The sequence below is a fragment of the Peromyscus eremicus genome, chromosome 5, assembly GCF_949786415.1.
Source record: "Peromyscus eremicus chromosome 5, PerEre_H2_v1, whole genome shotgun sequence".
Classification (NCBI taxonomy): domain Eukaryota; kingdom Metazoa; phylum Chordata; class Mammalia; order Rodentia; family Cricetidae; genus Peromyscus; species Peromyscus eremicus.
Genome location: NC_081420.1, coordinates 126,640,063 through 126,653,463, shown reverse-complemented (window position 1 = coordinate 126,653,463; position 13,401 = coordinate 126,640,063). Strand labels below are relative to the sequence as shown.

The 13,401-nt window shown below is 48.6% G+C and overlaps 1 protein-coding gene across 1 annotated transcript in view; it reads right to left on the bottom strand.

Annotated features, from left to right (window-relative positions):
* Nucleotides 1–504: 504 nt before the first annotated feature.
* The window catches only part of Gpt2 (glutamic--pyruvic transaminase 2), a 31,840-nt gene continuing 18,943 nt past the window's right edge, over nucleotides 505–13,401 (bottom strand). Inside the window, exons 6-11 of the mRNA XM_059264492.1 lie at nucleotides 10,472–10,551; nucleotides 8,467–8,603; nucleotides 7,120–7,294; nucleotides 5,461–5,616; nucleotides 3,352–3,464; nucleotides 505–1,148 (exon numbers count right to left, since the gene is read on the bottom strand). Of these exons, the coding sequence (XP_059120475.1) occupies nucleotides 1,058–1,148; nucleotides 3,352–3,464; nucleotides 5,461–5,616; nucleotides 7,120–7,294; nucleotides 8,467–8,603; nucleotides 10,472–10,551 (752 nt within the window). The 3' untranslated portion in view covers nucleotides 505–1,057. The remainder of the gene's footprint in view (nucleotides 1,149–3,351; nucleotides 3,465–5,460; nucleotides 5,617–7,119; nucleotides 7,295–8,466; nucleotides 8,604–10,471; nucleotides 10,552–13,401) is intronic.

Sequence of the window (13,401 nt, the reverse complement as noted above, 5' to 3'; positions counted from 1 at the left end):
CTCAGATTGTGGACTCCTTCCTGCAGTCAGTGTACCAGGCACTGTGATCAACTAAATTTACAAAATGAATCAAACTTAATTTGAAACAATTAAAAAGACCTGCATGGGCTTAACCGTCAGATCTTTACAAAGATCACCTCCTCCTAATGTAGGGCATTTTTAGCCTTTGCTTACCTCTGCTGCCACCAGCAGAGGGCAATAGGTACAAAAGCTCAGACAAACCCTTGGGAGAAAACTCTCCCTAGGTTACCAGTGCGATGGAGAATCTTCACATCACCAAGCTACTTCAGGGCTCTCCCCAGGGTTCCTAAAGCCTGGGGAGACCTTACATACCAAGATCGCAGCAAAAGCATGTGCAAAGCTCCATGTGCTCAGTCACCACCTGCCATGCGGCTCAGAAGACCCAGTTCAACTTGCAGCCTGCTGTCACCCACGTGCCCTCAGGATCTCTGACCTAGGCCATGCCTATGCCGTGTGCAGTACAATCTAGCCTGGTATCTGAGGTGACCCCTGTGCCACTGCTGACTTTAGTATTCTGGTCTGTGATGAGCTGCCTATCTCCAGACCAGAATGACAAGCTTTCTCTGGGTTTTTGCTGGATTTGCAGGTTTACTGTTCAAAACACTATGTTTCCACGCTGCTAAGGGATCTCACAGTTGATTTCCGGGTTTCCAGTCCTCACCATGTTAAGTCACACATTTCCCAACACCTGCTTGTTTCTGCAGATCTGAACTATCTTATTTCAATGTACCTTGGCTGCTCAAAACCCAAAGGAACGTTCCGAACACAACAAACAGAGGTGATTCAGAGAATTCCAGCCACATCTGCCGAGCAAGCTGACTCTGCTTTGGTTGCATTTAAAAAACAGGGCCTGTGAGACATTGCAAAATCACTGTTTGCTCAGAAGAGAGCTCTCAACATCAAGGCACAAAGAAAGAAGTCTCCTGGGAAAAATGATGATGAACAGGGTTGGCAACCTGCGTGAGGTCTGAGGCAGAGTCCATGAGGAAGGCCTGGGCAGCATTGGGACCGAGACCCTCTGGCGCCTGAGGCGTCCTCATGCGTATTTCTCCAGGAACTTGAGGTGAAAATCTTTCACCTTATGGAGTACCGTCTTCAGTTTCTCCACGGGAGGGAGAATTGTCATTCTGTCAGGAAAGAAAACGACATCAGCCTGGATGTTCACAGGATGACTCCAACAACATTCCTTGCACTGCTGAGTAGAGACAAGGTCAGGAGGGTGGGAGGGTGAGCCCTGTGCACAGACACAGCCCTACCTTGTCTGATTTGGAGAGCACCTATCACTTGTGAAACTACTGTCCCCTCTAGTTCTCGTCCATTGCCCAGACGAGCCATGAAGGCCCGAGTCTGAGCAATCCTCCTGCCTTAGCCTCTAGGAAGCTGGGAATAGAGACACATACCACCATAGTGGCTTAGACACAAGCATTTCTACTACAGAAAAACCTGTCTACCAAAGCAATAAACTGGATTGACTCACCAAAATGTATTTTTCATCACTGCAGAAAGCCAGCATGGCCATGGTTGTTGGGTTTTGTTGCTGTTATTTGCTTGTATATTTGTTTTAAAACAGCATCCCTCTATGTAGCCCTGGCTGTCCTTAGACTTGCCTTGTAGACCAGACTGGCTCTGAACTCACAGAGATCTACCTGCCTCTACTCTCCGGGCCCCCCCTCCCCCCCCCCCCGCCCCCCTTTTCTTCTTCCTTTATAAAACATGGTTTCATATGGCACTGGCTGCTCTGGAATTCACCCTGCTGCTCAGGCTGGCCTTGAGATCGCAGTAATCCTTCTGCCTCAGCTTCCTAAAGTGCTTGCATCATAGGCATGTACCACCACATCTGGCTCTAACACTACATTCTATGTAGTATAGAGAACTTTCTAGAATATGACCATTTCCCCCATTCTGTGGTGCTAGGGATTGAATCTGGGGTTTCACGGATGCTAGGCAAATGGTCAAACTACGTCCTTATCCTAGAGTATGACTCTTAGTCTTTTTTATTTCCTCAGAAATTAAACATTTCACTCTTTGGTTGTGCATGTGTGTCCCAGTATTCAGCTTCTGACAGGAAGCCAGCCTCAAATCGCATCTTTCACTTCAAAGACATTTCCAGTTGCCACAATAACCTAACCTCTCCCTCTGGTCCTGACAACAGGCTTCCCAACTCAACAACACTTTGGGTGGTATGTTGGGCACGGAAGCCAGGACTCACAGTCGTCATATGATCTACCACTGAGCGACATTGCAATCCCAGCTTATATGGATGGATCATAAATCATAGCAGAGAACCTGATCAAGGGTAAAAGGGCCAGGTAGGCAGTTTGTCCCTCTTAGGACACAACCCATATCTTTGACTAAGCAAAGACTTGGCTCCAGATGCCAGTCACTCATGACATTTCTTTTTTTAGCATCTGCTACAAGAGACACTGTCACAAGAGCTGTGAAGAAATGACAGTATTCTGAACAGAGCTGCCTTGGTGTGGAACACTTGCTGAAAAACTTGGGGAATCCATGTTCACATCTATACAGGGCTGGACAAGGCATGGCTGTGAATGGCCTCTCAGTATATAGATCTAACTCTGTCAGTGTAGGACCTTAACAGGCCTTGGGGCCTAGAGTAGTGTCATGGCCCATAGTGTAGCCAAGGGGCTACAGAGCACCTGTCCTGCGCCAGGTTGCTCTCATTGGTTTTCCCATCAACTTGACACAAGCTAGCATTATTTGGGAAGAACTTCACTTGAGAAAATAACTCCATTCAAATGGCCTGCTGGCAAATCTGTGGGGCCTTTTCTTGACTGATGATTGATGTGGAAGAGGCCAGTGGGCCATGGGTGGTACCATCCTTGGGCAGATGTCCTGGATTATATAAGAAAGCAGACTGAGCAAGCCATGGGAAGATGCCAGTGAGCAGTGTTCCTCTGTGGTCTCAGTTTCGGGTCCTGCCTCCAGGTTCTAGCATTGGCTTTCTCTGATTGTGGACTGTAAGCTGTGAGCCAAATAAACACCTTCCTCCCCAAGTTGCTTTTGTCATAGTGCTTACGATACTAACAGAAATCTAACTAAGGCACAGGTTTTGTCCCATGCATCCAGAAGCACGGGGTGTGCAAGGGACAGGAAGCCCCAGAAAGACATAACAGTCCAGGAATACTTAGAGGAGACGGCTGTGCAGTGTCCTAGTTTTCCTTTTTTTCTGACAGAGGATCTGAGCTTGCCATGGTGGGATCCACTCACAGAGAATAGAGGCTCATACTCATCAGCATCTAAAGCAGGAACCCAAGTTTCCCTGGACAAGTCAGGGACCAACACCACCCGCCCCCACAGAAAATATTTTACCTGAAGTGGTAGGTGCCTTCTCGCTGCCCAAAGCCACTGCCAGGCACGACACAGATGCCAGTCTCCTCCAGGAGCTTCATGCAGTAAAACATGTCTGGGGCCATCTTATGGGACTGCAGGAGGAGGACAAAACTTGAGATTCATGCCTGGCTTTACACTAGACCGGCACACATTAAAACCAAAACAAAGCCAGAGCTGGTTTTGGTTCATACCTATAATCCTAGCACTTGAGAAGCTCAAGCAGGAAGAATGCCTTGAATTCAGCGCTAGCCTGAGCTACATAGTCAAGTCCCACTTGGGCTATAAAGACCTTGTTGAGTGGGGAGATGAAAGCCAGACAGAACCAGAATGCAGAACGCCAGGCCCTCTTTTCTGTGACAGAACCTTTCCTTCTCCAGTTACTGCCTGCAAAATAAGGCAAGACACCAGGCCGGGTCAGGAAGCTGGTTCCGGGGCCCAGACATCTGAGGACACTCTCAATCTTCATTCAAGGGGTCGGGAATTTCCTGTCCCCATCCCAGTAACTGCTAAACAGTCACCGACTGCAGACACAGTGCAAAGTCATTTATGTGCCAAGTCACAAAAATGATCTGCAAACAAGGCCCTGGGATTTAAACCCAGTGAAGGCTTGAGGGGGCTAAGCCCCGGAGCCACCACTGACACTACTAATGACGGCTAAGGAAGTCAACTTGATCGGATTAGGAACCGCCTAGGGCATTAGGGAAGCACACGTTTTTAAAAAAAAAAAAAAAAAAAAGATTTATTTATTTATTATGTATACAATATTCTGCCTGCATGTGTGCCTGCAGGCCAGAAGAGGGCACCAGATCTCATTACAGATGGTTGTGAGCTACTATGTGGTTGCTGAGAATTGAACTCAGGACCTCTGGAAGAACAGCCAGTGCTCCTAACCTCTGAGCCATCTCTCCAGCCCCTGGAGCACACTTTTAAGCATGAGGCTGAAAGCATTTCCAGAGGAGTTAACTCCAGGACTTGCCCTGACTGTGGACAACTTGCCCATGGGCTGGGATATAAGCAGACAGACACACACACACACACACACACACACACACACACACACACACACACAGAGTGGCTTCTCCTTCCTCTGCGTTCTGAATCCCATGAAGTGACTCATGCCTTCCCCGCCATAGACGGCCATCCATACTCATAAACCAGGAGCCAAAATAAATCCATTCTCCCACATTGTATCTCGTCAGGTGTTTGGTCACAGCAATGAAAACAGCAACAAATACAGAAGATATATAACAGTCCCTGGGATGCCTGGGTTCTGACACTGGGCGTTTGACTCTGTGTATCTGGAAATTCCCAGTGTCGAACAAGGTAGTCAGGTATTCCAGGGCAGCATGAGGATGCTACTTTCAGACATAGTGCTTTGCCCTTGAACCTCGAAGTGGGGTCTGCAACACCATCTGAGGACTTGGAGGTGCAGGCTCAACTCCTCGAAGCCTCCGTGAACTAGAAGTGGCTCCTCCCCAAATCCAAGGTACCCACTGGGCATCCTCAGGCTTAGGAATCACTGTTGCAGGACGCAATGGCCGGGGGAGGGGAGGACTCATTGCTTCTCCTCCGTCACTATCACACCCCACTCGGGTCCTGCCCTTCAGAACCAGCATGTCTTGTTGTTTTAATATTTTTTAAATTTATTTTATGTGTGTATGAGGGTTTTACCCGAATGTCGGACTGTGTACTATGCATATGTCCGGTATCCTCAGACAACAAAACAAGGTGTTGGCTCCCCTAAAACTGGAGTTATGGATGGCTGTGAGGCACCATGTAGGTGCTGGAAGCCAGACTCAGATCTGCAAGCAGCATGTCTTAACAGCTTACCAGCTGAGCTATGCCCCGACCCCCAGGGCAGCACTGGCACACTGCACTTCCACATGGGGTTGGTCTGTGCTTGCCTAACACCACATACTCTGCGGCAGCTGGGACTCTAAGAAGCTGCCACCCGGTAAACTGGATCTGTCCAGAGGATCACAGAATCCAGAACCCCTAAGGCCAGCACCACTGCTCGCCAAAGCAAAAAGCCAACCCTGACCCAGACAGTTCAAGTGAATCCAGGAAGTCAGCCAGCCCGCCACTGACCTGAGCCGCCTCCACAGCCTTGGCAGGAATGAGAATCCGAGGAAAAGCATACATCGCTCCTTGCAGGGGGTTGCACTGAATCCCAGGGACTTGGTTAAAGAGATCTTCTGTCAGCTTCGCTTTTTTGGCCAGATTTCCAAGAACGAATTCTTTCTCCTGATGATGGACAGAAAGCACAGATATCAATAATCCTAGAAAAGCTATGGAAGACTCTTCTTTCAACACACAGGCAACAGAACACATTGACAGGAGATGAACTACGTGTGCACAGCACTGGAAACAGGGCAAGGGGAAGGGGGTGGACACGGACAGATAGACGTCTTTCTGTAGGGATTTTTTTTTTTCATTCAGTTTGAATGGCCCTGACCCTGGACGGAATACCCTAGAAACACTTCAATGAGAGTCATGGGTCCCCCTGGAGAACAGCCCAGCCCCATCATGTAATCTAGGGACTATGCCTTTGCATTCTCTGTCAGTGTGGTGTATATGGACCCAGACCCAGACAGAACAGAGTCAGCAGAGCTGGAAAAGCGTCCAAAGCTGGAACAGATCAATCAGGCTTCCTGCAAGTACTACTGTATAGAAGGGATGACAAGGTGGGTCCTGAAGATGAGCACAAAAACGAAACATGGTGTATCCATGCAATGACATACGACCCAGCCTTCAATCCCAGAGATAGCTACTCTTCTGGGACACTGTGCCAAGTGGAATAAGCCAGTCACAGAAGAACAAACTTTGTATAATTCCACTTCTACATATATATGTGAGAGGAAGCTGAAATTTCAACTGGGGAGGATGGAAAAGCTCTTGAGATGGATGGGAGAGATGGTTGCACAATCTGAATGTCTTTCCTTAATGAAACCGAACTGTTTGTTTAGACAAGGTCTCACTGTGTAGCTCTGGCTGTCCTGGAACTCACTATGTAGACCAGGCTGGCCTCGAACTCACAGAAGTCCTCCTGCTTCTGTCTCCTACGTGCTGGAATTAGAGGCATTCACTACAGCAGGCTAGAACCATGTATTTAAAAAGAGAAAAAGTTTAGTTATTTGTATTTTACTATAAAAAGAGGAGGAAGGACGAAGGAGAAGGGGGGTGGTGGTAGTGTATGCCTGTAATCCTAGCCTTTAGGAGGTTGAAGCTATAGGATCTTGAATTCAAAAACCCTGTGTCCAAAAAATAAACAAGCAAATCCCCCCCCACCCCACCCCCGCAACCTTCCCAGAGAGAGAGAGAGAGAGAGAGAGAGAGAGAGAGAGATGCATTTATACCATCTGGGAACTGACTTTGAGAGTCTATGATCTAAACGGTTTTGTTGTTGTTTTCTAAACCGATGCTGCTGCTCCTCCTGTCTACTTTCCCTTCTTTTCAGGTTAGCAACAAAAATGTCTGCAAGGCATGGGGTGCTCCTTCTGGGATCCTACCCACTTACAATGCACACAGAAAGTCTTCCCACTTCTAAACACACTCTCAGTTGCATCTTTGGACTTACCTCATGAGGGTGGTTCAGCCACCAAGAAACATCATGGGTGTCCCCTGAAGGATGGACGTGGACGGACACACAAAGACACACTGTGGAATGTATGGCCACCTGGAGTGGTGGCTGTTCATTTACCATGACCCTGACAATAGCAGTGACGCAGACAGGTTAAGCAGACTCACCCTGATGAACTGCTCAAAGGACTCCTCGCCTGGTTCAGGGGGGTTCACAACGATGTCCATGGCGGCTTGTCCAGACACTGGCGGGCAGAGTCGAACTGAGAGCAGCTTTACCAGCTGGCCTTTGATCTCAGGGTGCAAATTGATCACCTCCATGTAGCCCCCTCTGTAGCCACACCTGGGGAGTTGAGGAGAGGGAGCACACCCACCAGTTAGAGGAAGACCTCACAAATGCAGATTGGACACCAGAGTCTACAGCACCACACCCTGAGTACCAGGCAGGCAGCTGCGGCTGAGTTCTTGCCAGGGGTAGGTAAACATGTGATAGGACAAAGCCACTTTCCTACAAGGGAAAGCAAGTCCTCTCCTTTTCCCTTCCTGCTTCCAGGGAGATGGAGACAGTCCTCATCCTAGAGATGGAGACTGCATGTTGAGAAAGCAGACTCACAAGCCACGGTTCTCAAATGACCTCAAGGAGTGTAGCCTTGTCTTCCTGGTGTCTCTGAATCATTATGTCAAAAATAAATACATTTTCACCCCTTTGGAGCCTCTATATTTTAGGGCCCTATTGTTACAGCTGCTTACCCTGAAACCTAATTCATACACTAGTCTACATCAAATGAAGCCAAGAACAATCTAAGAAGACAGCTCCCATGACCTAGGCAAAATATTTCTTCAGACTTCATATACCACTCCTTCTACCTAGAATGTTCTTCACCCAAATGTCTCCCTTCTTCCAACTCCAGTCCCACCCTCTGGCATTTCTACCTCCTCTGTGCCCTCAGTTCTCCACCTGTCACATGACTTTCCTCTTTGCCTAGTTCTTCACTCCTCCATAAGGTACTGGCTACGGACGGCAGGGTCCTCAGTGCTGCAAACCCAGAGTGCCAGGAAATGCTAGTCAGACAAAGATGGGCCCCAAACTGGCCCTTTGGCCTCATAATCCCCCCCCCTGTGCTAAGGCAGCCTTGGACACAGAGTTGAGTCCACAGAGTTGGTCCACCCGACTCCTCTCCTCATGGGCCCTCAGATTCCGTCCATGTTAGAGCAGAAGATTCGAAGCTCAGAGCTGCTAGAGGACCCTCTTTTCACTCCCATCACTTACTCAGTCTGGTTTCTTTTGAGCATGGCTGCATTTGACCTGAGCCCCTGCACAAGGATAGTTCTTACACTAGATTTGCCAGGGAGATGCAGCCTGTCTCCTGACTCTTACAGCAGCAGCAAAGAATAAGGGCTGCTTTCCCACCCTGTGGGTGGACCACAGGGCCAACGGAGGAGCAGGCAGACAGAGGAAGCAGGGCTGGGAAAACAGACCCGCCAGCGGCAGAAGGGGAGGGGAGGTCAACGTACTCGCCCATGTAGCCCTTAGAGGTGGAATGGAAGGACGCCAGCTCCACGTTGCTGGAGTACTCATGCCCCATCTGGTAGAGCACTTTCTTAAAGGAATGGAATCTACAGTCAGGAGAGTACACGTTGTCCTGATACACCTGCAGGGGAAACATGACAGTTGCACTGAGTTCTCCTGGAAGCTATGAACAAATAAAGGCTGCAGCTGAGAGTAGCCAAGGGTCCACACCCAAGGGGGGTGCACAGGGTGAACCTGTCGTGCGTAGGTACAACGCGAAATAAGTACAGGTCGTCAGATGTGGGTCACAAAGTCCAGCCTTGATCAAACCAACCAGCCCAGCTTCCAATGTTACTTCCACAGAGAAGCCAGAATGTGCCTGAAGGAACCTTTGAGAACCAGCAAGGGAAAAGCCTCAGACTGGATGCTGCAGCTGAAGACAGTTTAGGAGCTTCCCTGGCATTTCCCACACTCCCCTACCCAATCTCTAGCCTGCCTGTCTAAGGCATTGGGCCAGTGATGACACCAGGCACTCCCATCCGCCCAAGCAAACTCTTCTCCTAAAGCATTGTTCACTCCTCTAGTGACAGAAAGTGTCAGCTGCCCCCTGTCCTCTGCTTTCTGTTTTAGGGGTAAACTCCATCGGGTGTCCTTTATGCCACTTACCAGGTTGGGAATCATTTGTCTTTGCCTCTGTTCTTTTTGCCAGAGCAGAACCCACACTCCGTTTGTTCTTCCCTGTCTCTAGATCTAGCACTCACAGCCTACACGTACCACCCTGCCTGTTCCGTCATCAGGAAATCGGCTTTCTGGACCAGTCGGGTAGTTAGTACATTGTCATAAGGAACCTCCAGTTCTCTCTGCAGCCTCTTTTTTCTTTAGAAATTAAGGTTTTTAGATCCATGATTAATTATGGCAATTTAAATGTGGTAATAGAGCGGAATGCTTAAAGAGAAAAGAAAGCAGTATTCTAGAAACTACGGCTAACCAGAAAACACATAGCGATGAAGGTAAAGTGGCAATGGAACATGATGGATCCTCAGTTCCTTTCTTCCAAAGCAGACAAAGAACGGGCAAGCCTAGGCCTCATGATTAGACCCGAGATCCTCACAGGCTTGCAGACGGTTGGAGAGTAAGTGAGATAGACAATGAGAACTACAAAACTGCACCTTCAGAGTGGCATGAGCCATTTTTGACACAGGGCAGCTACATCCCACCCTTAGGTAGGAGCCCATGGATTTCCCTCAGGGACGGCCCTCCCTAGCTTTCTGGGTGGAAGTTTGGGAAGGGCAGAACAGAAACTTGCACCTTGCCTGGGCCTGGTCAATTTGCATGTTACAACCCCAGGCTATAGTGATTGGTTCAGTAATTGTGGCTCAAGCTGAACCAATCAGGTGTAGTAAACTTGCTGGAACTACAAGGATAAAAAGCTGCTTTCTAGGCTGGGAAGATAATCAGTCTGTGTATGAGGCTGACATACAGAAATGAAAGGAGAAGGATTTGCAAGACATAGTTTGCATCTAGGGTCCAGCCATATATCTGTGACCCCCATCATCATCATCATCATCATCATCATCATCATCATCCCAGTTTAAAGTGATTTAAAGCTGACATCTGTAATGTCAACACTGGGAGACTGAAGCGAGAGGGTTGCTGTGAGTTTAAAGCCAGCCTGGCCTATACAGTAAGTTCTAGGGTAGCCTGGGTTACATAACAAAGTCTTAGTCTCCCTTTCTCCACATATATGGAGAATGTGTGTGTGTGTGTGTGTGTGTGTGTGTGTGTGTGTGTGTATACACTACAACTAGAGTCCAAGCCAACAGAGAGATAATTTTAGTCCCAAATTCATAGGTTAAGAATGAACATCCTCACCTTTGCTTACCCAGAATCACTCTGCCTAGAAAGTTCTCTCTGGCTATAGGATAATGAGACCTGGATCCCTCCCCTATAAGAGAAGGCTTACCCCCTCCCTCTCTGAGCTTGCCCACCCATCTCTGGGACTGCTCTTACCTCATCAGCCAGGAGGAAAAGCTTCTCTTCCCAGGCAAAGTGAATCACATCTTCTATGCACTTTCTGCTTTGTACCTGGCCTACAAAATCCCCAAAAAAACCAACATGTAGGTTGTAATGCTACTCAAGTTGTCCCCAAGAAACGCTCCCACCCAAATCACTTGGGTGCTCTGAGTTCCCTGAAGAGCCCAGGAGACCACCCTCCTCCTACTTTCTCTGCCTAATTCAATGAAGTCAGGCATGGGCAAGGAAGAGTATTTCACACCTAACTTGTTCATTATTCTGACGACTGAGGTATGCACATGTGTGCATGATGTTTGTCTTTTCTGGAGGACAGAAAGGCATGAGCATGTCATGGTGAACAGGAAAATAAAACTGAAGGAGTTAATTTCGTCAGCTACCCCCAACTCCTATACTATGCACCAGCAGCAAGTAATGCAGGAAATTGCGCTGGTTGATATGGTAACTGAGCTGGAGTTACTGAAGAACTGTGGGTGTCTTCCCAGAAAGGCAGGTGCACACGCCCACAAGGAAGCGACAGGCTTGTCCCAGCTCAGCTCATCGTTTACCCTCAGAGCTGGCAAGTGTTCAAAGCAGTACTTGCAGAATACCAAATGAATGAGCCAGGCTGGCATCTCCTGTCAGCTGCTACTGCAGACAGAACTGGCACCATCGGGGGCCCTGAGAGAGGGCACACTGCAGTGCTCCTTGGCCTCTTTCAGGACGTGCCTCAACACCAGCAGGGGAGACACCCACCACTCATGGCGGAGAATGGGGGCAAACAGCAAGATGGCTAAGTCAGCAGCCTACAGGCCCACCACGGGAGCAGGGAGCCAAGGGTAGGAAGACGGAAGTGGAGCTCTCCCTGTACTTTCTCCTGCTCTGAGTGGGACATCAGGGGTTTCTGGTGTGCTCAATCTGGCCTGCTGACTTCTGTACTGTGTGTCCAGCATATCTATGTTGTGTTATACATATATGCACAAAAATATAAACATATACACATGTATTATTTCTGCATGTATAGCCATCTTAATGCAGAAAAGCATGGAGACTGTTTTCTTTTGGCTAAGAAGAAAAAAAAATGACATACTTATGGAATGATATGAAAAATGTCTATAAAAGTATAGAAATGTATCTTATGATTCAGCCAGGATTTCTACCTTCCTCCTTAAGAATGAGCCAACTTCTCTAGTAAGGGACTGACTTTTCTTTGGCCATAGAGCACCAGCCAGGCTTCATAAGAAGGAAGCTCAGGGCTCTGGGTCTCCGGCAGAGTGGCAGGTCCTGGTTTCCATATGTTAGCAGCATAGATGGGGTTGGCCTCTCTGTGGATAGAGCCTGCCTGCAAACCCTCTGTGAGTCTTGTCCTCTCCTAACTACATCCTATTGGAACACCAGCAGAGATGTGAGCACTGGAACATACTAAACCATGTTCACAGACTGCTAAGGGGGACACAAGGAGAAACTGAAGGACCAGAGCCTTGAAAGGGCTTCAGCCTGGTGGGGGAAATGAGATCGAATGGATGCAAAAATTCCACTGATATACACGATGCACACTTGAAGATAAAGACAAGCTTATGTTTACCCAGGGCCTGGGATTCAGCAATCACTTAAGGCACAGCCACAAAGAGACAAACATGAACAGCTATGGAGAGTAAGAGAAAGTCGTATATAACTTTATAGGGGCCAGGCTATGCCCAGCTTGGGGTGACACAAGACACAGCTTTGATGCATCACACCAGAAGATGGGCCTAAGGAATTCCCCACAAACTGATGGGGACCTCAGTGATTTTACCTCCTCATGCCTGTAGCATACCACAGCTGTCTTGTGGAGACCCCCGCCCCCAGCAGGAGATAAAAGAAATGATGCTGGCCTAGACACACATCTCTAATCCAAGCCCTGGGTATGCTGGAGCAGGAGGGTTGGGAGCTCTAGGCCAGCCTGTCAAGGACTTCTGAGTGAATAAATAAAAGAGTTGTCTTATCAAAGTCCTAATGATTTGACTGGTTCTGGGATGGGCCAGTAAGTAGGACTCTCAGTGAAATCACAGGAAAAGATGGACTCTAAGGTTTCATCTGGTGAGCAAGGGATGGAGTTGCTGAAGGCCCTCCAAGGACAGATTGGTGAAAGAAAGAAGTCCAACTCAGTCGATGACAGCAGAGCTGAGATGTAACCTGAGATCGCTTCCCCAATAATGCTGACTCAGGTGCCGCTTTACGACCAGACTTCAAGCTCCACCACAGGGCCTTTCAGTCTGGAGCCGGTTTTTCCTCTTGAAAGCCAAAGCGCCCTGGCTTAACCTCTCAGGCTCCTTTGACAGCTTTTAGCCAAGCTGGTTATGGTATGTGGTTGGGAAGCTTCCACTTCCTACCACCCCTCTCCTAGCAGCTGACTGACTTCCAAACATTGAAACCCCAGAGAACAAGGGCGGATGGCGCCTGCTCGTAAGTCACGCTTCTGAAGAATTACTTATAAGGCTGGGTGCGGTGGTGCACGCCTTCAATCCCAGCACTCGGGAGGCAGAGGCAGGCAGATCTCTGTGAGTTCGAGGCCAGCCTGGTCTACAGAGCGAGTTCCAGGACAGCAGAGGCTACAGAGTGAGACCCTGCCTCAAACAAACAAAGGAGAGAGAGAGAGAGAGAGAGAGAGAGAGAGAGAGAGAGAGAGAGAGAGAGAGAGAGAGAATTACTTATAATACACATTCACAGGATTCCTTTACTTAGAACAGGCAAGTCTTTGGTGGAGGTATGTTCTCCCAGACAGGGAGGTAAAAAGATTTACATAAACACCGGAGCAGAAAATCCTGACTCAAAGGACAGGCCAGCGGCATACGCCTGTCATCCCCGCTCTCAGAGGCTGAAGGAGGAGGACTGCTGTGACTCTGAGGCCCGCCTGGATGACACAGCGCGTGCTAGACCAGCTAGGAATA